Genomic DNA, 27462 nt, shown 5'->3' on the forward strand with positions numbered 1-27462 from the left:
CTCGCTCAGCCTCACTTCTCGACCCCTCACCCCCCAGGCCCCTGAAGAACGCTTCAGACGGTGCCCTCATGGATGACAACCAGAATGAGTGGGGGGACGAGGACCTGGAGACCAAGAAGTTCCGGGTGAGTCGCGAGGCTCCCGGGCTCCTGGGCTCCCGGGCACCTGCCGCCGGGCTGCCCTGACAGGCTCTGCTCACTCCCTCTATGTAGTTCGAGGAGCCCGTGGTTCTGCCTGACCTGGACGACCAGACAGACCACCGGCAGTGGACTCAGCAGCACCTGGATGCCGCTGACCTGCGCATGTCTGCCATGGCCCCCACACCGCCCCAGGGTGAGGTTGACGCCGACTGCATGGACGTCAATGTCCGCGGGCCTGGTAAGGGTGCCAGCAGCCAGGGCTTCCCTAGCCCCGTGGCCCACCTGCCTCTCTCCCCTAAGCCCCGAGGCTGGGGTACAGTTGATACTCTGGAAACTTAGAATTGGGGGTGAGAGCTTTCATCCTTGGGGTGTTTCCCATTCAGAGTAGATGGGGGGGGTCCTGGAGTCCTCCTGTTCTTCCACCAACCCCTTCCTGGGGTGATACCGTAGGGCCACTCTGTCCCTGTAAATTACTCTTTTCTGAAACCTTCTTCTTGAGACATGGAAAGCGTTGATTTTCTTTTTCTTTTTTTTTTTCTTTTTTTTTGTTTTTGAGATGGAGTCTTGCTCCGTCACCCAGGCTGGAGTGCAGTGGCACGATCTCGGCTCCCTGCATCCTCCACCTCTCGGGTTCAAGCAATTCTCCTGCCTCAGCCTCCCCAGTAGCTGGGACTACAGGCGCCTGCCACCACACCTGGCTAATTTTTGTATTTTTAGCAGCGATGGGGTTTCACCATGTTGGCCAGGCTGGTCTCGAACTCCTGACCTCAGGTGATCCGCCCACCTCGGCCTCCCCCAGTGCTAGGATGACAGCGTGAGCCTCCGCATCCTGCTGAAGCATTAATTTTCTAACTGCATGCTTCTGGGGTCCTCTTTTTCCTGGGTGGATTTTGGGTGCCAGGTCTTGGGCAGGTCAGGAAGCAGTTGCCCGCCAGGAGTTTAAGCTGGATTCGGCTTTGTCCACTGAGCAGCCCAGGCGGACTTCAGCTGCCCCTTGGTGGCTGTGTGCACGGGGCCACCAAGTGCTGGGTGGTGCATCCACACCGTGGCCCCTTGAGCTTGGGGCTGCTGCCCCCCTCCCCCTGGGCTGCAGCTGGGGACCGGCCCTCCAGACTGAGCACCCGTCTCTGCCTCTGCAGATGGCTTCACCCCGCTCATGATCGCCTCCTGCAGCGGGGGCGGCCTGGAGACGGGCAACAGCGAGGAAGAGGAGGACGCGCCGGCCGTCATCTCCGACTTCATCTACCAGGGCGCCAGCCTGCACAACCAGACAGACCGCACGGGCGAGACCGCCTTGCACCTGGCCGCCCGCTACTCACGCTCTGATGCCGCCAAGCGCCTGCTGGAGGCCAGCGCAGACGCCAACATCCAGGACAACATGGGCCGCACCCCGCTGCATGCGGCTGTGTCTGCCGACGCACAAGGTGTCTTCCAGGTAGGCAGTGGCTGCCTGTGTGCCCACCTGCCCTCCTCAGGGCCGCCTGGTGGTCTGGGGCAGTGGCCAGGCTTACGTGGCCCTGGGAGCCTGACCCCGAGCACAGCTGAGTCCGGGACAACTGGTGCCTCCACCTGGGACCTTCGCAGTCAGCGAAGTGTGAGGGGGAGGGCGTCGGGCCCATCTGTGTTCCCCAGGGAAGTCAGGCAGAGGCGGGTCTGGCAGGAGGCCTGGGGGATCTGCTGAGTGAGGCAGCACCTCCCCACCCCCAGCAAGACAGGCTCCATCAGGGTTGTGGGCCTTGCTCAAGGTCCAGGTCCCACTGCTGCAGCCCCTCACAGCCCCGCCCCTCCCTCAACCCTGGCTGCCGGCGTAGCCTGTGGCAGTGAGAAGCAGGGTTTAGAGGCTGCCGCTCGGTGCCTGCAGACCTAGGGCTCAGAATGCCGGTGAGCTCGTGGCAAGAATGGATTTAGGGATTTGGATGCCTGGGTCTCCAGGGAATGTCCCTGGCAGGGGCTGCCTTTGCAGTCACCCCTGCTGCGAGTCCCCAGGCTCCAGGCGGCCCTGGAGCAGGTTCAGATGGGCACAGCCCGGGGAGTTACCACAGAGCTTCTCATTTCCTGATTTCTTAGCTCAGGTGACACATTGTCATCTTGCAGAAATAAATGTAGGTAAGCAGAAAGAGCGTGGAAGGGAGCCCCGTGCGGGTTTGGTGTGTGCCTCTCTCAGCCGCCTTCTTTGCACAGATGTGGAAGTTCCCAGGTGCTTTGCAGGAATCAGGCCAAGTTGCCTTTTGCACCCGCCAGTGAGCAGGGGCCATTCCTCCTGCCAGAGGCCAAGGCCCGGCTGCATTACAAGAGCTGCCCACCCCTCTCCGGGCAGAGCTGGACACTAGCTCAGCGGTTCTGAGACGGCTGTAGGGCCGTGAGCCTGGCTTCCTGAGTGCCAGCTGTAACCGCCGTTGGGGGCAGGGACTTGACCTCTCTGTTTTGTAGGTGGTCATGGCAGCTAGGACCACAGTGAGGATTAAATGAGGCCACACGTGGTCACGATGGATCCCACTGTCACCAAGGGGCCTGTCTGTGGGCAGCACAGCCCCTGCCCCCACCCGGGCCCCTCCTCAGGGGCAGCCCCATGGCGTTTCGTCTCGCCCGGCCGTGCCGATCTCACGAGGGTCTCGTCTGTGTCCGGAAGACAGTGGGGCTTCCCGTCCAGGCATTCGTTCTGGGCAGGAGGCATCGGTGTACGTCTGCCCAGCACCCGCCTGAGCCTCTCCCTGTTGCCCAGATCCTGATCCGGAACCGAGCCACAGACCTGGATGCCCGCATGCATGATGGCACGACGCCACTGATCCTGGCTGCCCGCCTGGCCGTGGAGGGCATGCTGGAGGACCTCATCAACTCACACGCCGACGTCAATGCCGTAGATGACCTGGGTGAGCCCACGGGGGCAGGGCTGCTCTGTCGTGGGGCGGGACCGCCACAGGGACGGGTGGGACTGGGTTGCCTCCAGCTGGTCTCCAACCTACCCCATCTGCTTCTTTCATGCAGGCAAGTCCGCCCTGCACTGGGCCGCCGCCGTGAACAATGTGGATGCCGCAGTTGTGCTCCTGAAGAACGGGGCTAACAAAGACATGCAGAACAACAGGGTGAGCGCGAGCCTGGGATGCCAGGGGAGACGTGAGGGCGGAATCCACAGAGAAGTGAGGGCCAAACCCACGGGGCGCAGGGACACAAGGGCCTGACCCACAGGGTCTCGAGGGTCGCTGGGCCCGCATGTGGGCCCCACCCGCATGATGCTGGGCACCTCGTTAGTGCTCCTGCCCTCCTTCAGCCCCTGTTTATGGAGCCCTTCCAAGTGCAGGTCCAGCTGTCAGGACACGGCGGCTCGCCCCTCAGACCCAGCCCTACCCTCCTGGGTGGCAGTCATGGCGGGGCACACAGCCTGGCGTGGGGAATGCTGCTGCTGCCACTGCTGTGTCACCGTCACCTGGACCTCACCTTCTGTCCCCAGCTGTCACCAGGCGGGGATGGGGATGGGAATGTGGTGACGCAGGTGATGCAGATTGAGCCAGAACACGCGTGGCGGCAGCTCCCTGCGGGGCAGGGCCTCTTGGTGTATTCACCAAGGCCAAGGACCTCAAGGCTCGGAGGAAGAAGTCTCAGGACTTTATCCAAGGGGAGCCACCCCCAGCCCTCATCCTGGCCCTGCAGCTCCTGGCCCTGCAGCTGCTGTTGGGTTCCCCTGGGTGCTCAGGGCACAGGTGCAGACACCCCCACCTCCCTGCCGCCAGAACCCCCACCCCCGCCCCCAACTCCTGCTGCCCCCTTGGCATGTCAGGCTAAGGCGTCTCTCCCTCCTGGGTGAGGGCACACAGCGAGCCTGGGCACCGGGGCATGTTGGCCCAGGCGCTCCCCAGTCCGTGGCAGCATGGCCCCACAGAGACTGGGCCCCAGAGGGCATCAAGGCCTGGGAAGCCCCTTCCCACTCCCACACAGCAGCCTCACCCAGACCTGTGACGTGTCCACCACACAGAGGAGACCCCAGGAAGGAGCTTGGTGGCCACCAGGGTGGCTTGGTGGCCGTCCAGATGATGAGCTCCCTCCCTGGTGCCCTCGCCGGTGCCTCTGAACCGCTCCAGGAATTTCCTTTTGTGCCTTATTGGGGGCAGGGAAGAGGGCCTGCAGTTGGTTAGATTTTCAGTGGGGTCTGTGACCCCCCCATAGAGGTGGAGCCCCGCTGATCTAGGGTAGAGGACTGCACAGATCCCCCCTCTGGGTGGGTTTCAGAAGATGTATCAAAGCCTTAACATTTAACAAGAGTCAGGCTAGGTGGTTGCAGGACGCTGGGGCGGGGTCCTGAGGAGCAGCCTGCCTGCCCCCACCCCACGGAGGAGGTTGTACTGCTGCTTCCTCTGGTGATGGAGCCTTGGGGAGGGTCCCCACGCCTGGCCTGGCCCCCCTCACCGGCCCCCGCCCTCATCCCCCAGGAGGAGACACCCCTGTTTCTGGCCGCCCGGGAGGGCAGCTACGAGACCGCCAAGGTGCTGCTGGACCACTTTGCCAACCGGGACATCACGGATCACATGGACCGCCTGCCGCGCGACATCGCACAGGAGCGCATGCATCACGACATCGTGAGGCTGCTGGACGAGTACAACCTGGTGCGCAGCCCGCAGCTGCACGGAGCCCCGCTGGGGGGCACGCCCACCCTGTCGCCCCCGCTCTGCTCGCCCAACGGCTACCTGGGCAGCCTCAAGCCCGGCGTGCAGGGCAAGAAGGTCCGCAAGCCCAGCAGCAAAGGCCTGGCCTGTGGAAGCAAGGAGGCCAAGGACCTCAAGGCACGGAGGAAGAAGTCCCAGGACGGCAAGGGCTGCCTGCTGGACAGCTCCGGCATGCTCTCGCCCGTGGACTCCCTGGAGTCACCCCACGGCTACCTGTCAGACGTGGCCTCGCCGCCACTGCTGCCCTCCCCGTTCCAGCAGTCTCCGTCCGTGCCCCTCAACCACCTGCCTGGTATGCCCGACACCCACCTGGGCATCGGGCACCTGAACGTGGCGGCCAAGCCCGAGATGGCGGCGCTGGGTGGGGGCGGCCGGCTGGCCTTTGAGACTGGCCCACCTCGTCTTTCCCACCTGCCTGTGGCCTCTGGCACCAGCACCGTCCTGGGCTCCAGCAGCGGAGGGGCCCTGAATTTCACTGTGGGCGGGTCCACCAGTTTGAATGGTCAATGCGAGTGGCTGTCCCGGCTGCAGAGCGGCATGGTGCCGAATCAATACAACCCTCTGCGGGGGAGTGTGGCACCAGGCCCCCTGAGCACACAGGCCCCCTCCCTGCAGCATGGCATGGTAGGCCCGCTGCACAGTAGCCTTGCTGCCAGCGCCCTGTCCCAGATGATGAGCTACCAGGGCCTGCCCAGCACCCGGCTGGCCACCCAGCCTCACCTGGTGCAGACCCAGCAGGTGCAGCCACAAAACTTACAGATGCAGCAGCAGAACCTGCAGCCAGCGAACATCCAGCAGCAGCAAAGCCTGCAGCCGCCACCACCACCACCACAGCCGCACCTTGGCGTGAGCTCAGCAGCCAGCGGCCACCTGGGCCGGAGCTTCCTGAGTGGAGAGCCGAGCCAGGCAGACGTGCAGCCACTGGGCCCCAGCAGCCTGGCGGTGCACACTATTCTGCCCCAGGAGGGCCCCGCCCTGCCCACGTCGCTGCCATCCTCACTGGTCCCACCCGTGACCGCAGCCCAGTTCCTGACGCCCCCCTCGCAGCACAGCTACTCCTCGCCTGTGGACAACACCCCCAGCCACCAGCTACAGGTGCCTGAGCACCCCTTCCTCACTCCGTCCCCTGAGTCCCCTGACCAGTGGTCCAGCTCGTCCCCGCATTCCAACGTCTCCGACTGGTCCGAGGGCGTCTCCAGCCCTCCCACCAGCATGCAGTCCCAGATCGCCCGCATTCCGGAGGCCTTCAAGTAAACGGTGCGCCCCACGAGACCCCGGCTTCCTTTCCCAAGCCTTCGGGCGTCTGTGTGCGCTCTGTGGATGCCAGGGCCGACCAGAGGAGCCTTTTTTAAAACACATGTTTTTATACAAAATAAGAACAAGGATTTTAATTTTTTTTAGTATTTATTTATGTACTTTTATTTTACACAGAAACACTGCCTTTTTATTTATATGTACTGTTTTATCTGGCCCCAGGTAGAAACTTTTATCTATTCTGAGAAAACAAGCAAGTTCTGAGAGCCAGGATTTTCCTACGTAGGATGAAAAGATTCTTCTGTGTTTATAAAATATAAACAAAGATTCATGATTTATAAATGCCATTTATTTATTGATTCCTTTTTTCAAAATCCAAAAAGAAATGATGTTGGAGAAGGGAAGTTGAACGAGCATAGTCCAAAAAGCTCCTGGGGCGTCCAGGCCGCGCCCTTTCCCCGACGCCCACCCAACCCCAAGCCAGCCCGGCCGCTCCACCAGCATCACCTGCCTGTTAGGAGAAGCTGCATCCAGAGGCAAACGGAGGCAAAGCTGGCTCACCTTCCGCACGTGGATTAATTTGCATCTGAAATAGGAAACAAGTGAAAGCATAATGGGTTAGATGTTGCGATGTGTTTTAGATGGTTTCTTGCAAGCATGCTTGTGAAAATGTGTTCTCGGAGTGTGTATGCCAAGAGTGCACCCATGGTACCAATCATGAATCTTTGTTTCAGGTTCAGTATTACGTAGTTGTTCGTTGGTTATACAAGTTCTTGGTCCCTCCAGAACCACCCCGGCCCCCTGCCCGTTCTTGAAATGTAGGCATCGTGCATGTCAAACATGAGATGTGTGGACTGTGGCACTTGCCTGGGTCACACACGGAGGCATCCTACCCTTTTCTGGGGAAAGACACTGCCTGGGCTGACCCCGGTGGCGGCCCCAGCACCTCAGCTTGCACAGCATCCCCCAGGTTCCGAAGAAGATGCTCCAGCAACACAGCCTGGGGCCCAGCTCGCGGGACCCGACCCCCCGTGGGCTCCCGTGTTTTGTAGGAGACTTGCCAGAGCCGGGCACATTGAGCTGTGCAACGCCGTGGGCTGCGTCCTTTGGTCCTGTCCCCGCAGCCCTGGCAGGGGGCATGCGGTCGGGCAGGGGCTGGAGGGAGGCAGGGGCTGCCCTTGGGCCACCCCTCCTAGTTTGGGAGGAGCAGATTTTTGCAATACCAAGTATAGCCTATGGCAGAAAAAATGTCTGTAAATATGTTTTTAAAGGTGGATTTTGTTTAAAAAATCTTAATGAATGAGTCTGTTGTGTGTCATGCCAGTGAGGGACGTCAGACTTGGCTCAGCTCGGGGAGCCTTAGCCGCCCATGCACTGGGGACGCTCCGCTGCCGTGCCGCCTGCACTCCTCAGGGCAGCCTCCCCCGGCTCTACGGGGGCCGCGTGGTGCCATCCCCAGGGGGCATGACCAGATGCGTCCCAAGATGTTGATTTTTACTGTGTTTTATAAAATAGAGTGTAGTTTACAGAAAAAGACTTTAAAAGTGATCTACATGAGGAACTGTAGATGATGTATTTTTTTCATCTTTTTTGTTAACTGATTTGCAATAAAAATGATACTGATGGTGATCCGGCTTCCACTCCCCTCTGCTCTGGCCTTTGGCTCCCTTTCTGGGAGGGAGGCAGGGCTGCTATGCTCTGAGGGAGCCAGGAGTCGAGGGCCCCTTCTGCTGGGAGAGTGATGGTGAGGCTGCCTAGTCCCGGCCCACGGGGGTGCAGGGACCATGCTGCCTCCAGGGACTCCATGGTGTCTGCAGCCCGCCTGGTCCAGGCCCTTTGTAGGGAGATGGACACACAGCAGCAAGGGGGTTGCAGCCCTATGGGAGGTGGGGCTCGTGCCTGGGGTGACACGGCTCCCAGGACACCATGCATGAGTCTGGCCCTCCTGGCAGCTCGGGGCTCTTCTCCTCTCAGCCTCGGAGGGATGAAGGTCCCACCCAGCCATCCTGGGGACAGCCCCTCAGGGAGCTCTGCAGCAGGCAGGGGGCTGCATAGGGAGGGCCTTGAGGCAGTGGCATGACCCCTCTACGGGCTGGAGACCACAGGGAGGACTCTGGCCCCTATAGGAGGGCAAAGGGAGCTGTCGAAGCCTCTGAGCAGGGCAGCATGGGTCATGGCAGAGTCTGGAAAGTTCTGTGATCCTAAGGAACTGGCTGAGCGAGGCAGAGGCGGCCTGGTCCTGGGGCCCTGCCCCTGAATAGAGCTGCCAGCCTCACACAAGGGTGGGCCCCTTCTCTCCCCACTGCCTGGGCCTCTGCCCAGCCCCAGACCTTCAGGGCAGGCCAGTGGCTTCAAACCAGAGCGGTGGGGAGTCTGAGATCCCTCTTTGGATTGCAAAGCACTGCCTGCCCTGGGCCCAGTCTCTCCAAGGAGGGATGTGAGCCCGAGGCCTCCACTATGGCTGGGGGCTGCGTCTGCCAGCCAGCGCTGGGCACCAGGACCAGGAGGGGCCACTGTGGAACTGCAGTGAGTGGCCTGACTCTTGTCTTCAAAGGGGGTGACCCAGCCGGAGTCCTGCCCATAAAACTCCCAGCACCCTGAAATTCCACTCCTGGGGGTCTGCCCGAAAGAAGTGAAAACAGGGACTCAAACAAACGCACGTGGCCACTTGCTGTCCCGGCATCACTCAGTACAGCCACAGACAGCCTGAGCGTCCACTGCCAATGACGGGTCAGCAAAACCGTCTGCTGTGACGGTGAACCTTAGTGTCAGCTTGGCCGGGCCATTTCGCCAAACGGAGTGTGTCTCTGAGGTGTTCTGGATGAGGTTCACATTTGCATCCACAGCCCGGGTAAGGCAGTCCGCCCTCCCCAGTGTGGGTGGGCCCCGTGCGGTCCGCTGAGGCCCGGGGAGAACAATAGGCCGAGTGCCAGGGGTCCTCCCACCCGACCGCTTGCACTGGACATTGGTCTTTTCCTGCCTTCAGACTTGGACTGAAAACGTGGGCTCTTCCTGGGCCTGGAGCCCACCGGCCTTCGGACTCGCAACGCCATCAGGCCTCCTGCCTGCAACTGCAGACCCTGGGAACTGCAGGCCTCGAGGTCGTGTGGCCAATTCCCTGCAATAACCTCTCCAGTGGCATGTCTTATGGGCTCCGCTTGCCGGAAGAACCCTGACGAATGCGCACGAGGGAATATGATTCCACCGTAGAAAAGGAGGCGCTGACACCCACCATGTGGACAAGCCTTGGAAGCACGGTGCTCAGTGAAGGGTGCCGGCCGCAAAGGGCTGCAGGTGCAGTGACTCCATTTCTATGGGGTGCCTGTGGTCACCGAACCCATGGAGACAGAAAGTAGATTGATGGTTCCCAGAGCCGGGGGGAGGAGGAAAGGGGAGTGGCTGCTAAACGGCCTGGGGTTTTTTTTGTTTTGTTTTGTTTTTATACTTTAAGTTTTAGTTTATTGTGGCACTGTTCACAATAGCAAAGACTTGGAACCAACCCAAATGTCCAACAATGATAGACTAGATTAAGAAAATGTGGCACATATATACCATGGAATACTATGCAGCCATAAAAAATGATGAGTTCATGTCCTTTGTAGGGATGTGGATGAAGATGGCCTGGGGTTTTACTTTGGAGTGACGCAAATGTTCTGGGCCCAGGGAGAGGTGGTGCGTGCACAGCCCTTCGAATGCACTAAATGCCAATAACGCGGACACTTTTTTTTTTTTTTTTTTTTGAGACGGAGTCTCGTTCTGTCACCCAGGCTGGAATGTGGTGGCGTGATCTTGGCTCACTGCAACCTCCGCCTCTGTGTTCAAGTGATTCTCCTGCCTCAGCCTCCAAAGTAACTGGGATTACAGGCCCCTACCACCACACCCGGCTAATTTTTGTGTATTTTCAGTAGAGATTGGGTTTCACCATGTTGGCCAGGCTGGTTTCAAACTCCTGATCTCAAGTGATCCACCCGCCTCGGCCTCTTAAAGTGCTGAGGTTACAGGCGTGAGCCACTGCACCTGGCCTAACTCGTACACTTTAAAGTGGTTAATTTTAGGTTCTGTGAGTCTCACCTCCTCCCACTTTGGCCTCCCAAAATGCTGAGACGACAGATGGGAGCAACCTCACCTGGCAAGCGTGCACCTGTTACTTTGGCCGACTCAGAGGCAGCTCTCTGCCTCCCCCTGGTGGCACTGCTCTGCCAGCGCCCCACAGGTCCTCCCGAGTGACCACAGGGCAGAAATGGCCCTCACCCCACGCCCAGGGCCATCCCCCGTGACACTGCTATTATCCTGTTTTACACATGAGGAAGCTGGGGCTCAAAGAGGTTAGGCGACTTAGCCAAGCTCACCCATTCACTGAGCCAGGGCTATGTGATTCCCGGTCTGTGTCAAACCACGAGGAGTCACCTGCCCTCAGAGGAGCAGGAAGGCCTGTAGAGTTGATGCCATCCAGCCTGGTGACTTTTCAGACAGGGAGACGGCTGCTCAGAGGGGAGAAGGGGGTTGTTGGGCCACTTTGCCAGGAGTCAATACCATGGCCAGCCTGGCATCAGATACTTTGCCAGGAGTTAATGCCATGACCGGCCTGGCATCGAATACTGGAGCTCTTCCCAGCTCCACCCGGGCCCTTTTCTCTTCCCTATCCACAGTCCCCAGGCCACCAAGTCCATGTCCACCACTTAAATCATCACTCAATGCTCAGGACTGTCTCCTGCCTGCTGTGTGTGAACCCCGTGCTGTGCTGGGGTTGTGCCCTCGGGGACTCTCCCGGGTTCTTGGGGACTCTCCTGGGTTCAGCGCCTCTTTCTCCTAGGCCACCCAAGGCTGCCTCCTGGGCCCTGGCTCTCCCTAGTCCCTAGCTCGAACCCTAACCTGGAGAGCCTTTGGGGCCCAAACTGGTTGCATCGCTCCTGGCTGAAAAGCCTCTGGAAGCTTCCTATACTTCCAGACACCACCTGTGAGTCTCTTAGCAAGGCCTACAGAGTCCACACTAGCCTATGCCCACTGGCCGCTCACCCCGCAGAAGCCTCATGTGGACTGTTCACTTCAGCCAGAAATGCTCCTTCTCCTCCTGCCTGTCCCCAGCAGACACTGCACGGTGCCCTCTGTATGGGCACCTCTGTGGCCAGCCAGCATCCACGTTCCCTGGAGGCAGAGTCTGGGCTTGTCTGTCTCATGGCCACAGCCCAGCTCCTAGCAGTGCCTGGGGTACAGCAGGGACTCAGCAGACATCTGTGCATGGTTTGGGGATAGAGGACTCGTAGGCTTACCAAGGCCCTGCCTCAGCTCAAGGACAGCCAGCAGTTCCTCCTGTGGCCCTGGGGGCCTGCAGTCCCAGGTTACTGTGACATCGACATCAGCCTTGAGCTTTCTGCTTCATTCCTAGTGCTTTTTAGCACCTTATATGGTAAGTACTTGGCTCAATGATTCCAGAAAAATGTTCTCTGAGACCTGCTATGTGCCCAACATGCTTGAAGATGCTGGAGATGAGGAGCATGATGCTCCTGCAGTAACGAGGCTGCTGGCAGTGCCGTCAATGTGCCCTGTGCCTCCGGGGAGGCCTAGTGTGGAGGATACGCTTGCCACCCTGTGAGGTCAGGTCCAGGGAGTCCTTGCAGGAGGCCGGGAAAGGGCAAGGCTGTCACCTTCTTTTACAGGGGAGGAGGCAGAGGCTTGGAAAGGCCAGGTAGCTTGCCCAAGGCTGAACACCTGGGTGGTGGCTGAGGGTCTCTGGCTTCTGGAAGCTTGCAGTACAGCTGGACACACAGTAGTTAGCCCACCATTGCTGGAGCCATCTTACCTGTGCTCTGCTAGCCAGGTGGGCGCCCAAAAGGAGATGCCTTTGCCTGTGCTGGGAGGAGGCGCTGTGGGACCCATTCCCCAGCAGCCGAGAGCAAGGGCACATCTGCCAGGGCGGGGATGCATCTTCAGCCTCATGTCAGCCCTGGGAAGGCCTAGAAAGCGGACAGTGCTGTCTTGCTGCACAACCCTGGCGAGCACACCGGGCGAGCACTCCAGGTTAGGGTGGGGCTCAGAGGTGAGTAGAACACAGGAAGGGGGTGGCAGCGTGGTGAGCATGTTTGCGGACCCTGTGCTGTGTGCTTGGCAGGCCTTGTACATGGAAGTGAGTGGGCCTGAGGCTCCCTCCACACTGCCCACCATGGCCCTGGGGGTCTGGCTTTCCCCTCACAGAGGTGACTTCGTCTCCTCTATGAGGGTAAGAAGAGGAAGCCTGGCCCACCCTCTGGCCAGCCTGGTGGCATGCTGACAGGGAACCCCTGCAGTGGCCTGATGAACAAATGCCACAGAACAAACTCTACGGACCCTGCCTCCAGATCTGCTTCCTCTCCCCTGATTCCAGCTTCCCGGCCCTATTCCCTCCTCCTCCAGGAAGTGCTCCGTGTCAGTTCTCTCCACCTCGGAGGCCTTCATATGTTTTTTTGCCTGGACCACCCAGCTAACCCTGTCTCACAGAGACTGCCCCTTCCTCTCTCCAGGCCAAGCCTCCAGCTTCAGCGTCCAGGACTAAGGGTCTGTGTCAGGGGCTGAGGACAGTGTCCGGCAGGGAGCAGGCCTGCCCAGTAAACCTCCACAAGCACCCAGACATACTCGCCACTGCTATTTTACACCAGGTAGGAAAGAGGAGCAGAAGCTCACAGTGAGGGGCCGTCCTGCGTTCACTGAGACTGCTGCTCTGCTGGGGGCTCCCTGGAGGACCACCACTGGCCCGCCAGTTGTCAGCAAAGAGCCAGGTCCACCCGTCAGCCTCTGGCATTTCAGGCCCCTATCATAGGAGGCTATAAGCACAGGCTAGGGGTGCTGAGTGCCTGCCTTCTAGACCAACACTGTCCAGTGGAAATGTAACACCAGCCCCATGTGGAGTTTTACATTTCCCAGCAGCTATGTCAAAAACAAAAGAAACAGGTGAAATAAAATTTAATAGTATTTTGTTTAATCTGATACATCCAAGATATTGTCACTTTAATATGCAATAAAAAATGATCGATCCGATATTTGCATCCTTCACAACCTACCATGTAGTTTACACTTAGAGCCCAGCTCAGTCTCACAGCAAGCACCAGCGGCCCCCGTGCTGGACAGCATGGCTAATGGGAGGAGCTGACCCGTCGGAGGCACCAAGGACACGCTGTGACCAAGGCTGTGGTGACGCAAAGGCAGCGGGTTTCGTGGCACAGCCTGGAGGTGCACCAGCCTGTCCTGTGTGCTCTGCATAATGCCGTACAGCAGTGGTCACAGAGCTTTGCACCAGGTGCTGATTCCAGCCCACCTAGGGGGGTTCAGGGAAGTGGTGACACTTGTGTCCAGCCTCCAGGTGTGAGCAGGGGCAGAGACTGGGAGAATGGAGAAACCAGCGGATGCTGCAGGCAAAAGCAACAAAGCCCCACCAGGAATAGTGATGGCCACCACCGGCGGGACACCTCCCAGCACTGGGTGGAGGCCTCTGCTGGCTCGCAGCCAGTCACCTGATGTCCCCATTGGCCCCTGCCATGCTTGTTGTCCTGGCAACCCCATTTCAGCCCTGAAACGTTTAGGTGCTCATCTTGCTCTATCTTAGAGATGAAGACCTGATGCTCAGAGACTAAGGAAGTTGAAAAAGGGCACACAGCGTCTCAGGGGCAGGCTGGGCCTTCAATGGAAGGGTCTATGGCCCAGAGGCTGGATGGGCTCGGGTGTAGGGTGCAGGAACCCTCTACTCCACACCAGGCTACAAACTGCTGAGAGCTGTCTCTGTGCACTCAGGATTAGGGAGAAGAGGGGGAAGAAAGACAGCCGGGCCCCCTACAGGTGACGTGGTGATTCACACCCCTAGGAGCCAACAGAAGCCGCTTTCTAACATCCCTGCCCTGGGGTCCAGAGACCTTGCATTTTATGCCTAGGGCAGGGTTGGTTTCTGCAGCTATGGTCTTTCCCATAGCTTAGTGCCCACCCCGGTGGGACCACAGGGTTTCGGAGGACCCTAGAGGGTCGAGCCCTGGGCTCCTGGCTCTTGGGTTCTTTGAACTCGCGAGCGGCAAAAGGCGAGCCCCACGCCTGAGAGGCAGCATCCACCTCTGCATCCCCCTCTTTGGAAAGAGCAAACAATGACACCTCCTTCCGCGGAGGGTGCAGAGCGCCTCGACCACTGGGAAGAAGCAGATGGGGGCAGCGGGGCTGGGGCTGGGCCCTACCACGTGCTCCCTAACTCTGTTCAAACAGGTCAGGAATCTGACTCCTGAAAGGCAAATGTTAGCTGAGCAGAGTGGCCCTGGTGCCACGTCAGCCGGACTGAAGCTCTCCCTGCACCGCCTGCGGCCCTGCTGGCGTGGCACGGATATCACCCCCTCCCTCACCAGCCGCCGGCCCAGCTGGGGACAAGGGTGGCTCCCACCCAGGGAGGACCTCAGCCGCTGCTGGGAGCTCAGCCTCCCGCGATGCCATCGGGCGGGCACCCCATCGGGCGGGCACCCCCACCACGGCGCCTGCCCTCTGGAAGGAGCAGCAGAGGAAGGCCGCGGCTCTTCCCTCCCTCGCCAGGCAGGTGTGCAGGTGAGTGGGCCCGGCATGGCTGGCCGCTTCCTCAACCGCTCAGCCTCCCTCGGCTCCTCCGGAAAATGAGGGCACAAAGGATAGTGCCCACCTGTTCCCTGCGATCTTCCGCGGGAGAGCGTGGATGCTGCCTGGCCTGGCCGTGGCAGGCGCAGGAGCGCCTACCCGCCTCACCCCTCCGCTGGGTCGCTCTGGCCGCCCGAGCGCCCAGGCCCACTCGCCACCGACGTGCACTCAGCCAAGGCTGGGACCCCAGCGCCCCTGTGGGGCTGGCGGCCGAGGGGACGAACCGAGTAGGCCGCGCCTCCCCGGGAGGACAGCGGGGCCGGGGCCGGGGCCAGGGTGGGCCTGGGAGGGCCCGGCGCAGCAAAGGCGCAGGGCGGAGCTTGGGGACGAGGAGCCCGCGCGTCCCCCTTGCGAGTCGGCGGAGACCCGGCTCCGCGCGGTGGCCGGGCCGCCCCTCCCTGCCCGGGCCTCTGTGCAGAGCGAAGGGACAGTAGAGGATGCCTCGGGGAAACCCCAGGTCGCTGGCCAGGGACTGGCGGCAGCCATCGACCAACTTCCGGCGCCGCTCGGGGCCCGCGGCCACGCCGTAACCAGGCAACCAACGCGCAGGCGCAGTCGGCCCTCCGCGTCCCGCAGCTCCGGCCGCTCCCGGCGCATGCGCGGCCGCCGCCGCCTGCCCTCCAGCCTCCCAGCCCAACGGAAGAATGCGAGCGCGCCCGCGTCAGGGCCCCGCGCTTCTCAGCTGGGCGGAGTAGCGGTTCTCGGTGCGTGAGCCTGCTGGCATCGGTCCTGCAGACTGATTTCCCGCTTGTGGCCTTGATTGAAGAATCCCATCTCTTCTCACATCTTAAAACGAAAAAAGACTGGGAGAAAGAGCCAGCGTAACCAGGGCGACGTACCGGGGCGGCCCCGGCGCGCCTGGCCGGGCAGGTGGCGAGGGGCGGGGCCAAGCGGTGAGGCGGCAGACGGACGCCGGCGGGGGGCGGGGCCACGGTCGGGGAAGGACGGCCGAGGGGCGGGGCCAAGGGGGCGGGAACGACAGGATGAGGCGGAGAAAGACGGGCGACGGGCGGGGCTAAGGGGGCGGGACGAAAGAATGAGAGGAACGACGGAAGAGGGGCGGGCCAAGGGGAGCGGGAACCACAGGATAAGGGGTGGAAAGACGGGCGGGGGGCGGGACGAAAGAATGAGGCGGGGAAGAACGGACGCCGGCGAGGGGCGGGGGCAGAGGGGGCGGGACAGAGGGATGAGGCGGGGAGGACGGACGCCGGCGAGGGGCGGGGCCGAGGGATGGGCTGTGAAGGGCTGAAAGAGAATGCGTCTGGGCCGACGAGGCGAGGGGCGGGGCGCGCGCTGATGTCGTAAGCCGGACACGTCGGCGGCGCGGCGGCCGCGGAGACCGGAGCCGGATGTGCCAAGATGGCTGCGGCGGCTGAGGTGTCTGTGCTCGTCGCCAGCGTCGGGTGGGCTTTCGCCCGCGGCTCCTGAGGGATCGGTCTCAGCCGCGCGGGTGAGGGGGCGAGCGCGGGTGAGGGGGCGAGCGCGGGAGGAGGAAGGCGGAGGCCGGCCGGCGGAGCCAGGCCGTGGAGGTCGGGGCGCGGAGGAGAGGAGGCGGCTGGGCCCAGCCCCGAGCGGGCGGTGCATCTCGGGTCCCGCCGGGGCCGGTAGAGGGGACAGACGTCCGGGCCCGCGGGCCAGAGCGGAAGGCCGGACGCGGCGCGGGCCGCCGTGGGACTCTAGGGACTGACGTGGACCCGGCTGGGCTGCGGTGACGCCGGTTCCCGGGGCGGGAGGCTGGACCCCCAGGCACCCCTCGTAAGACTCTTAACTTTTCAAATGAGCGTGTCTTGTCCTCACCGGCTAGAAGGCTTCCTTAGCGATGCTGGTGAAGAGACATTTACATTTGAACCAAAGAGCAGAGTTGTTTGTTTGTAATTTCTTGATTGGGCGATCAGGGTGTTGCAACAGAGGCCGAGGGTTAGAGGAGTGTGTGTGATCCGGCTCGCCCCTTTGTGATGGAAGTGTTACAGTAGAGCCTTCAGAAACATCAGAGCCATTTAAAGTCAGTTTTTGCCGCTTAAGAACACTTTAAAATGGCTTGTAAGTTGGGTGTGGATTGTATATTAAGATTTTGTTTTACATGTATGATGCCGATGTTAACCAAAGAGGTATTTCCCATCCCCCATGTGGCAATACGAAGCAAACGGAACCGCAGACGGTTCTTCCTAGAAGTGATACTTTTGCAAGTTTCAGCACAATGCAGCCTCCCTGCGTTTTTTCCTCATCCCCTTTCTTAGGGTTCCGGTGCTGGTATCTTGCAGACAAGAGGCAAAATAGCGTGTCTTTCTTGTTCCTTGTTCCTCGTTTACTGTTAATAGTGGTTACTACAGTGAGTCTCAAAATTGTACTGAAAGTTTTCTTTGAGGCAGTGGGCACTTTTTTTTTTCTTTTTCTTTTTCTTTGTTTGCCAAACCCAGCAAGAGGTCATGGTAGTGGGTAAATGTTAATGGATTTTCTTCTTCTGTAAGCATCTTTCATGAATACCAGGGTCTTCGTCATTTTCATCAGTGTTAGGCTGCTGGCCTCCTCTGTCGCTGGCTTCCTCTTCAACATCTAACTGTATGTGGTTGCGATTCTAACTTAGAAGAGTTGGAGTTGATCATGTCTTTGTGTCAAGCATCCCATAGTCTGACAGGGCGTCACTAGCAGCCACCGTGAGGGAGACTGTAGGCAGTAGGTAAACTCAGGGGCTTCCTGGCACACTATTGTTTTCCTCACTTAAAATATGAAGCCAGTGGCAGCAAGAGGAGAGGGGTGTGCATGCGTTTTAAATGCCTCAGTTCTGTAGCCAGAACTATACTAAAAAGAGTTTTGCTTAGGTATCCACATGGTTACGGCAGTTTAACTGACTAGCTAGGTTTATGAATACTGCATCTTCAAGATCAGCTGGCCTCTTTGGAACAATAAAAGAATTAGATGACTTGAGGTTACAGAATAAAATTCCCTGGGCCGGGCGCTGTGGCTCATGCCTGTAATCCCAGCACTTTGGGAGGCGGAGGCGGGCGGATCACGAGGTCAGGAGATCGAGACCATCCTGGCTAACACGGTGAAACCACGTCTCTACTGAAAATACAAAAAAAATTAGCCGGGCGAGGTGGCGGGCGCCTGTAATCCCAGCTACGCTGGAGGCTGAGGCAGGAGAATGGACGTGAACCCCGGGGGGCGGAGCCTGCAGTGAGCCGAGATCGCGCCACTGCACTCCAGCCTGGGTGAAAGAGCAAGACTCCGTCTCAAAAAAAAAAAAAAAAGAATAAAATTCCCTGTAGTGGTAACATAGGTGATAGGCAGTTGCATTGTTTTTCTCCTGGTGAGTAGAGAAAAAGATCAAAAAAATCAGTTCAAGTCACAAGATTGTTCCAAATGAAAGTGGCATGTTGCTAAAAAGCTCTCAATTAGGGAGCATGAAGGTTGGAATGCTCCTTGTAAGTGATAATGTTTGCTATAAAAAAGCTCTTAGTCTAGGAGAGCTGCGGAATAATTTTTTTTTTTTTTTTGAGACTGAGTCTCGCTCTGCCCAGGCTGGAGTGCAGTGGCGCGATCTCGGCTCACTGCAAGCTCCGCCTCCCAGGTTTAGCCATTCTCCTGCCTCAGCCTCCCGAGTAGCTGGGATTACAGGCGCCCGCCACCACGCCCAGCTAATTTTTTGTATTTTAGTAGAGACGGGTTTCACCGTGTTAGCCAGGATGGTCTCTATCTTCTGACCTCGTGATCTGCCCACCTTGGCCTCCCAAAGTGCTGGGATTACAGGTGTGAGCCACCGTGCCCGGCCACCCCTGTTAAACAGCAGGTGGGATTAGGACATCCCAGAATCCACTGTGAGTAGAATCTCATAAGATTAAACCCGGGGTTTTTAGGAAAAAATAATCACATCGATTCTCTCATTTATAGACAAAAATACATTGCAGAAAGAGAAGTGGCTGCCTCGAGCCACTCACCTGGACGCTCAGTTTTGCTCTCACAGCAGCAGCCAAGGAATAAACCTCTAGGCCCGTGCTCTGTGTTTAAAGCAAACAAAAGCTTTTGAGGACGATAAGGATCTTCCCGGGGAAGGCCATTTTCTTGAGAGATGAGGTAGGACCCCAGTTCTGGCAGCAGAGTTTCAGGAGGTGCTTGGAAGTTTGCGTGTTCTGGCCCTGGTTGCAGGTGTCGCTGTGTCTGCTGTGGCTGTGCAGCTGGTAGGACCCAGTGGAAGATAATGCCAGTGCACAGATCAGAGGAAGATGCTCTGCCTGTTCTCCTTTCAGTCCATATAAAATAGAGCTCTGAACATTGTTTGTTTTCAGATGAGAGCCTAAAACCTCAATGAAGCCTTTGCTGCTGTTCCTAGTAAATAGCTTGACTTAAAATACATTGATCAGTGTTTTCTTCTCTTTTTTTTGAGACAGTTTCACTCTGTCGCCCAGGCTGGAGTGTCGTGGCTTGAACAAGGCTCACTGCAACGTCAACCTCCCTGGCTCAAGCGATCTTCCCACCTCAGCCTCCCGAGTAGTTGGGACTACAGGCATGCACCACCACGACCGGCATTTTTTTTTTGGTGATGGGGTATCGCTGTGTGTTGCCCAGGCTGGTCTCAAACTGCCGAACTCAAGTGGTCCTCCTACCTCCCAAAGTGCTCGGCTTACAGGTGTGAGCCACTGCACCTGGCCAATGTTTTCTTCTTTTATCTGAATATCAGAAAGATTTCCAAGAGACCAAAATAATATACATCTGCAAAGATGTGTGGATTGGCCAGGCACGGTGGCTCACGCCTGTAATCCCAGCACTTTGGGAGGCCGAGGCGGGTGGATCACGAGGTCAGGAGATCAAGACCATCCTGGCTAACATGGTGAAACCCCATCTCTACTGAAAAGACAAAAAATTAGCCTGGCGTGGTGGCAGGTGCCTGTAGTCCCAGCTGCTCAGGAGGCTGAGGCAGGAGAATGGCATGAACCTGGGAGGCGGAGCTTGCAGTGAGCCGAGATCGCACCACTGCACCCTAGTCTGGGCGACAGAGCGAGACTCCGTCTCAAAAAAAAAAAATGTGTGGATTCAACTCCAGAGTCCTCCCCTTTGGTTTAATTTTTCCTTTGATTGGCTAAACTTATCTGTTTGTTCATGAGGGTGGTGCTGACAAGAAGAAAGACTGATAGAAAGAAAAGAAATTTCCTAAAGATACAGTCCTTGAATTTTTGCCTTAAGAGGCCAGGTTAAGTATTCAAGTTTGTATCTACTATGTTTTATTTAAAAACTGATGGAGGTTTTTGCCCCTTTGTTTTCTATAAGAGGTTTCTTGGCAATTCTGCCTGTTGTTGAAAATGTCGGAATCCAGTCTGTGCCTTGTAAAGCTGCTTTAAGTTTCCTGGGAGTTTCCATTCCAGGCACAGTTACGGCTCCAGTTCAAAGGTAACGTCTTGCTGGTGGTCCTTTCAGACCTTAAGCCAGTCACAGTACAAAAACTGAGACCTATGAAGAGGTGTGATAAAAGGCATTTAGATGAATATGTTTATTTTGCAGTGCTTTTTAAAAAAATGATTGTGTCACTTTTTATTTATTTATTTTTTTTAAAATAGAGACCGTCTTGCTCTGTTGCCCAGGCTGGACTGCGGTGGTATAATCATAGCTCACTGCAGCCTCGAACTCATGGACACAAGTGATCTTCCCTCCTTAACCCCCTGAGTCCCTGGGACTACAGGTGTGTGCCACCATGTCTGGCTAACTTTCTTCTTTTGTAGAGACAAGGTCTTGCTATGTTGCCCAGGCTGGTCTCGACCTCCTGGGCTCTGGCAGTCCTTCCACCTTGACCTCCCAAAGTGCTGGGATTACAGGCATGAGCCACTGCACCCAGCCTATTTTGCAGCTTTTATAACTATACTTCATAATGCTCTTTCATCAAAGAAAATGGAAGAATGAATTTTAAACTTTTGTATCCCTTTTGAAATTTAAAATTAACATGTATGGAAAGTATGATATAAAGTTTTCCTTTTTTTTTTTTTGAGCTAGGGACTCACTGTGTCACCCAGGCTGAAGGGTAGTGGTGCTGTCATAGCTCATGACAGCCTCGACCTCCCAGGCTGACGCAATCCTCCTGCCTCAGCCTCCTGAGTAGTTGGGACTATAGGTGTGCACCACCACGCCTGGCTGATTTTTGTATTTTTTGTAGAAACGAGATCCCACTGTTGCTCAGGCTGGCCTCGAATTCCTGGGCTCAAGTGGTCCTCCCGCCTTGGCCTCTTAAAGTGTTGGGAGTACAGGCGTAAGCCACCATATCTGGCCAGTTTTTCTTTCTTAATAGAAGAGTTGGCTCTTCCTGGATCTAGGGATGGTTTACAGGAAAACGTTGAGTATCTGTGGGTCTGGTAGCATATCACAGCAGTGGTCAGGTTCCGCACTGCCACTGTTGTTGTGGTGCAGGTCTGCGGCGGCAATGGGCCCTGTGAGTAGAGGATCCCAGGGGAGGGAGTGGCCATCTAGACATACTCCATCAGCTCGCAGCCAGGCCATCCAGGGTTCTCACTCTGTCCCCTGCCCCCCAGAACAGTTCCTCAGGGACAGGTGTTCTCTGCTGGGGTGGGGTGTAGGGGAGAGAGAGTCCTTGGGATTTAAGTGACATAAAATCATGTTCAATGTTTCTCTTTTTCCTTAGTTTTCCTGATTGCAGCTAGGACTTTGAATATATGGATTTTATGCTGATTTTCTCTTTTTCTTTTCCAGCTCCAATTAAGGAACAGCTATATCCTGCTTCCTTCTGTAAGCAGCATTGACTTGTGCAAGGGTTCAGTCATGCAGCCGCCGCCCCAGGCGGTCCCGTCTGGCATGGCTGGGCCACCTCCAGCCGGGAATCCTCGGAGCGTGTTCTGGGCTAGCAGCCCTTACAGGAGACGGGCTAATAATAATGCAGCAGTGGCTCCGACAACTTGCCCGTTGCAGCCGGTCACGGATCCATTTGCTTTTAGTAGACAGGCGCTCCAAAGTACACCACTGGGCAGTTCGTCCAAAAGCAGTCCACCTGTCTTGCAGGGCCCAGCCCCCGCAGGGTTTTCTCAGCACCCCGGTTTGCTTGTGCCTCACACACATGCCAGAGATAGCTCTCAGGGACCCTGTGAGCCCCTGCCTGGACCTCTGACACAGCCCAGAGCAGACGCCAGTCCGTTTTCTGGTGCATTGACACCTTCAGCACCTCCTGGGCCTGAGATGAACAGGAGTGCAGAGGTCGGTCCCAGTTCAGAGCCTGAAGTTCAGACTCTGCCATATCTGCCTCACTACATTCCAGGAGTGGATCCTGAAACGTCTCATGGGGGCCACCCTCATGGGAACATGCCTGGGCTCGACCGACCCCTGAGCAGGCAAAACCCACATGACGGTGTGGTCACCCCAGCAGCATCCCCTTCCCTCCCTCAGCCTCGTCTGCAGATGCCAGGACAGTGGGGGCCAGTGCAGGGAGGCCCACAGCCCTCAGGGCAACATCGTTCACCCTGCCCTGAAGGACCTGTTCCCAGCGGGGTGCCCTGTGCCACCAGCGTTCCTCATTTCCCCACCCCGTCCACCCTACATCAGGGCCCTGGTCATGAGCAACACAGCCCTCTGGTGGCTCCCCCAGCAGCCTTGCCCAGTGACGGAAGAGACGAGGTGGGCCACTTGCAAAGTGGAAGCCACCTGGCCAATAACTTTGATCCTGAAAATACCTTCAGGCAAAATCCCAGAATTGTGAATCATTGGGCAAGCCCAGAGCTCAGGCAGAATCCAGGAGTGAAGAATGAGCATCGGCCCGCCTCTGCTCTTGTGAACCCCCTCGCCCAGGGAGATAGCCCAGAAAACCGTACGCACCACCCACTGGGGGCCGGGGCCAGGTCTGGCTGTGCCCCGCTAGAAGCAGACTCAGGAGCTTCAGGAGCTCTGGCGATGTTTTTCCAAGGGGGAGAGACAGAAAATGAGGAGAATCTCTCATCTGAAAAAGCAGGCTTATCTGGTCAAGCGGACTTTGACGATTTCTGCTCCAGCCCTGGGCTAGGCCGTCCGCCGGCACCTGCACACATGGGGGCAGGCAGCCTCTGCCAGGCCCTTCTCCCAGGCCCCAGCAATGAGGCTGCTGGTGATGTGTGGGGTGACGCAGCGAGCACAGGGGTGCCGGATGCCAGTGGCTCGCAGTATGAGAATGTTGAGAACTTAGAATTTGTTCAGAATCAAGAAGTTCTGCCAAGTGAGCCCCTCAATTTGGACCCTTCCTCCCCGAGTGACCAGTTCAGATATGGGCCCCTTCCTGGGCCAGCTGTGCCCAGGCATGGTGCTGTGTGCCACACCGGAGCCCCTGATGCCACACTGCACACAGTGCACCCTGACAGCGTGTCATCCAGCTATAGCAGCAGAAGCCACGGAAGGCTCTCAGGCTCAGCCAGGCCCCAGGAGCTGGTTGGCACATTCATTCAGCAAGAAGTTGGAAAACCCGAGGATGAAGCTTCAGGTAGTTTTTTTAAGCAAATCGATTCTTCTCCCGTAGGAGGTGAAACGGACGAGACCACTGTGAGCCAGAATTACCGTGGCAGCGTGTCCCAGCCCTCAACCCCGAGCCCCCCGAAACCTACAGGAATATTTCAGACAAGTGCAAATAGTTCTTTCGAACCGGTAAAATCTCACTTAGTTGGGGTAAAACCATTTGAGGCAGATCGCGCCAACGTGGTTGGTGAAGTAAGGGAGACCTGTGTCCGCCAGAAGCAGTGCAGACCAGCTGCCGCCCTGCCCGATGCTTCCCCTGGCAACCTGGAGCAGCCGCCAGACAACATGGAGACCCTCTGTGCACCCCAGGTCTGTCCCCTGCCTCTTAACTCCACCACGGAAGCTGTGCACATGCTTCCGCACGCAGGGGCACCGCCCTTGGATACTGTGTATCCAGCACCTGAGAAGAGGCCTTCAGCCAGGGCCCAGGGGCCCGTGAAGTGTGAGAGCCCAGCAACGACTCTGTGGGCGCAAAGTGAGCTGCCAGATTTTGGAGGCAACGTCCTTCTGGCCCCTGCAGCCCCGGCGCTTTATGTGTGTGCAAAACCTCAGCCACCTGAAGTTGTTCAGCCTCCAGAAGAGGCGATGTCCGGGCAGCAGTCACGGAACCCAAGCTCGGCGGCCCCGGTGCAGAGCCGAGGTGGCATTGGTGCTTCTGAGAACCTTGAGAATCCTCCCAAAATGGGAGAGGAGGAGGCCCTTCAGTCCCAGGCGAGTTCTGGTTATGCAAGTTTATTATCCTCACCGCCCACTGAGTCTCTGCAGAATCCTCCAGTCTTGATTGCTCAGCCTGATCACAGCTATAATCTGGCTCAGCCCATTAACTTTTCTGTGTCCTTACCGAACTCTCATGAGAAGAATCAGTCCTGGAGAGAGGCTTTGGTGGGGGATAGACCTGCAGTCAGCAGTTGGGCTCTCGGTGGTGATTCTGGGGAGAACACTTCTTTGTCTGGGATTCCAACCAGCTCTGTCCTTAGCTTGTCTCTGCCTAGCAGTGTTGCCCAAAGTAATTTTCCACAAGGTTCTGGTGCTTCCGAAATGGTTCCTAATCAGCCTGCTAATTTGCTGGTTCGACCACCATCCCAGCCAGTTCCAGAGAACTTGGTTCCAGAAAGTCAAAAGGATCGTAAGGCAGGAAGTGCTCTTCCCGGATTTGCTAATAGCCCTGCTGGAAGCACAAGTGTGGTGTTAGTTCCACCTGCACACGGCACCCTGGTGCCTGATGGTAATAAGGCAAACCATTCCAGTCATCAGGAAGACACTTACGGAGCCCTAGACTTTACCTTAAGCAGGACTTTGGAAAATCCTGTAAGCATGTACAACCCGTCCCATTCTGACAGCCTCGCTTCTCAGCAAAGTGTTGCCAGTCATCCCAGACAATCTGGGCCTGGGGCACCTAACCTTGACCGTTTTTATCAGCAGGTCACGAAAGACGCCCAGGGCCAGCCGGGCCTCGAAAGAGCCCAGCAGGAGCTGGTGCCACCCCAGCAACAGGCTTCTCCCCCCAAAGCCACGTTTTCGGAGCTGTCAAATCCAGAAAGTCTGCCCGCACAGGGACAGGCCCAGAACTCAGTACAGTCACCAGCAAGTCTGGTTCCGGTAGACGCGGTTCAGCAGCTGCCCCCTCGGCCTCCTCAGTCCTCTAGCGTGTCGCTGGTGTCCAGTGGCTCCGGCCAGGTAGCTGTGCCATCAGAGCAGCCGTGGCCACAGCCAGTGCCTGCACTTGCCCCCGGCCCGCCGCCTCCGGACCTGGCCGCCTACTACTACTACCGGCCTTTGTACGATGCCTACCAGCCTCAGTACTCCTTGCCGTACCCACCGGAGCCTGGCGCAGCCTCCCTCTATTACCAGGTAAGAGTCGAGTCGTATGTATAACCCACTTTTCTGTCCGTGCTTTGACCAGTTGAGTCTCTTTCACTCACGGTGTATTCCTTAGTAGTGTTTGTTCGCTTGGTTCCAAGGTCACCCACAGTCCCGCAGGCGTGAGAACAGTATTCCAGTAACGCTTCCGGAGGACAGGGCTCCCGGCTCCAGAACCTACCCTCCCAAGCACAGGCCACCCTTAGTTCACACCACGTGTTAGCATCTTGAATTACTTATAATACTTGCTTAGGATTTGAACCAGCCTCCCCAGCTTACGTGACAAAAAGAGCCCTCCATTTCCTGTCACCCCTGCACCTGCTGGCTGTCTGCAGAAAAGTTCTGTCTTGCATGCCTTGGGAAGCTGGGCGAGCCTCTGGAAGCTTAGGTCAGAAGCATTGGGCATAACCATAGTCCTTTAAATGCCCCTGGAGAATAAAAACATGGAGAGAAAATAGTCAGTTTTGGAGCATGAGCCACACGCATCAGCTAAGCGAGGCGGAGTCCCGCAAGCTACTCTCAGCACGTGGTGGTGCGGGCAGCGGCTCGGGGACCGGCTGTGCTTGTGCAGAAGATTCTTCTGTGCCTCTTTTTCACAGGGACACCAGCTCATGAGTGACATTTGAGTTAGGTTCCGCATAATCCTGCAGTCGTTCGAAAAGTGTCTGTGTACACATTTGATCGTTATCTGCTTTTCCTACCCTCTAACCCAGTTCAACATACACCGATTGGGTTCACCGATTCAGTGTCACCCCAGGTAGAAGGATTGTGTGATAGGGAGTTGGAAAACCATGGTCTTGCGGTATGTAAGGCCAGTTGGAACCAGACTTGGGGCCACACAGGAAGGCCTTGCAGTCAGAAGGGGGCCCGCCCCGAGGAGCAAGGCTGCCGTGGCTTGCTGGGTACTGCCCCGGGGAATGGGGCTGGGCCTCCCCCATGGGCCTCGAGCATCACGGTTTGTGTGCGTGTGACCAGGTGCACACCTGACCCCTCAGACCTGTGTAGGTTCCAGAAGGAGCCCAGGCACTTTTTATTTCCATACAAGGACATTCAGCTCTGCTGGGAGCCCTGGGGTGGGGCTGGTGCAGAGCGACGGGAAGCCGTGGCCTCACTTCGGGTCCTTTGTCCGGTCCTCCTGCTGCGAGCCACCTCCCTCCGCAGGAGTGCACTCCTCCCGCCGTGCCTCTTGCTGTGGTGTCCGGGTGGCCAAGGATGAGTCCATTTTGCTGTGATTTCACATTTCCTGCCAGGCAGCGGCAGCGTCGAGGCCTTGAGGCTTTGAGGCGCTTAAGCGTGAATTCTGGCGTGTGCCCGGGGCACTGCATGTCTTCAGATCCTCATGTGTCCACGTGGGCCCCGTTGGGAACAATTCTGTGGCACGAATTGGTTGGTGATGGGGCTGAAGCCTCCCGAGAATAAAGCACGGTCTGCTTTTAGAGGCTGCTCCTGGCTGGGGCTCTGTTCACTGGGACCCTGGTTCTCTGACTTAACTGAGGTGGCATCTGAAGCGGGACACAGGGGTTGTTCAAATCTTGGCATCTCCACACTGGACTTATCAGGAAGCAGAAACCTAACAGCCCCTTCCAGAAGTCGCCACAGCCCCCTGGGTTTGTCTGCTGACATGCGGGTGCCCTGGGTCCATCCAGGGGTCTCCTGAACAGGGCCAGGGCTGTGGGTCTTAGGATACCCTGCTGCCTGTGGGTGTGGCTGTGCTTTGGAGGTCTGTGTGGTTGTGTATGAGGGAAGGGCCACGCTCAGTCCTGCTGGAGAGCAGCCCTCTGCGATGTTTCTAGCTCAGGCTGGCTGTTGGACGAGCTTGCTCTTGGTAGGTATCGAATGCTGCCCGCCCTCTGCGATGTTTCCAGCTCAGGCTGGCTGTTGGACGAGCTTGCTCTTGATTGGTGTCTAATCCTGCCCAAATGCTTCCTCCCACAGGATGTCTACAGCCTCTATGAGCCTCGATACAGGCCCTATGACAGTGCCGCGTCTGCTTACGCCGAGAACTACCGCTATCCCGAGCCCGAGCGGCCCAGCTCCCGAGCCAGCCACTCCTCGGAACGGCCACCTCCCAGGTGCGGCCGCGCCCACCCTGGCTGCCTCTCTGTCATACTCAGACCCATGTCTGTGTTGCTTGCTATGGGGATAATTTAGTGACTCAAAAAGTTCTGTATTTCTCAAGAATTATACAAACTTATCTAACATATGTTGACATTTTCTTGGTATGGACAAATTGTAGGGTGTGTTTTTAAATGAAATTAAACACTGCCCCAGGTGGTCATTAGCTGCGCTGGTCAGTTAGCATTTGGCGCCACCCCTACTGGGGCCAGACCCTGCTCAGGGCTGCAGAGAAGCAGCCTCTGACTTGTCTGTGAGCCCCTCTGGCCGGGGCACGTCTGTTGGTCCGGCCATTTGCTAATGAGGTGTTCAGGCTCCCCAGAGACACGGCAGCTTTTCACCGGTCTCCGGAG

The 27462-nt window shown here is 57.6% G+C and overlaps 3 protein-coding genes across 18 annotated transcripts in view; 2 read left to right on the forward strand and 1 right to left on the reverse strand.

The window, feature by feature from the left end:
* NOTCH1 (notch receptor 1) overlaps positions 1 to 7681 on the forward strand; it is a 52456-nt gene extending 44775 nt beyond the window's left edge. For all 3 annotated transcript variants that reach the window (XM_034929539.3, XM_034929540.3, XM_063593857.1), the window contains 6 exons: positions 38 to 125; positions 213 to 378; positions 1280 to 1575; positions 2863 to 3010; positions 3126 to 3223; positions 4565 to 7681. In XM_034929539.3, the coding sequence (XP_034785430.1) occupies positions 38 to 125; positions 213 to 378; positions 1280 to 1575; positions 2863 to 3010; positions 3126 to 3223; positions 4565 to 6052 (2284 nt within the window). In that variant the 3' untranslated portion in view covers positions 6053 to 7681. The remainder of the gene's footprint in view (positions 1 to 37; positions 126 to 212; positions 379 to 1279; positions 1576 to 2862; positions 3011 to 3125; positions 3224 to 4564) is intronic.
* A 5311-nt stretch (positions 7682 to 12992) lies between these two features.
* Positions 12993 to 14838, reverse strand: LOC100976912 (uncharacterized protein C9orf163). The gene is given in 3 exon segments (XM_003846194.6): positions 12993 to 14505; positions 14507 to 14577; positions 14580 to 14838. Coding segments are annotated over 3 exon segments (624 nt in total). The 5' UTR covers positions 14617 to 14838; the 3' UTR covers positions 12993 to 13989.
* The window catches only part of SEC16A (SEC16 homolog A, endoplasmic reticulum export factor), a 45556-nt gene continuing 32568 nt past the window's right edge, over positions 14475 to 27462 (forward strand). For 3 of the 14 annotated variants that reach the window (XM_055117465.1, XM_063594110.1, XM_055117466.1), the window contains exons 1-3: positions 14475 to 14599; positions 21356 to 24985; positions 26930 to 27066. In XM_055117465.1, the coding sequence (XP_054973440.1) occupies positions 21425 to 24985; positions 26930 to 27066 (3698 nt within the window). In that variant the 5' untranslated portion in view covers positions 14475 to 14599; positions 21356 to 21424. Of the gene's footprint in view, positions 14600 to 15282; positions 15559 to 15952; positions 16116 to 19927; positions 20048 to 21355; positions 24986 to 26929; positions 27067 to 27462 lie in introns of those variants that run through there. The other 11 variants (XM_034929528.3, XM_034929531.3, XM_034929534.3 and 8 more) reach the window with 8 other exon arrangements.

The sequence above is a fragment of the Pan paniscus genome, chromosome 11, assembly GCF_029289425.2.
Source record: "Pan paniscus chromosome 11, NHGRI_mPanPan1-v2.0_pri, whole genome shotgun sequence".
Lineage (NCBI taxonomy): Eukaryota > Metazoa > Chordata > Mammalia > Primates > Hominidae > Pan > Pan paniscus.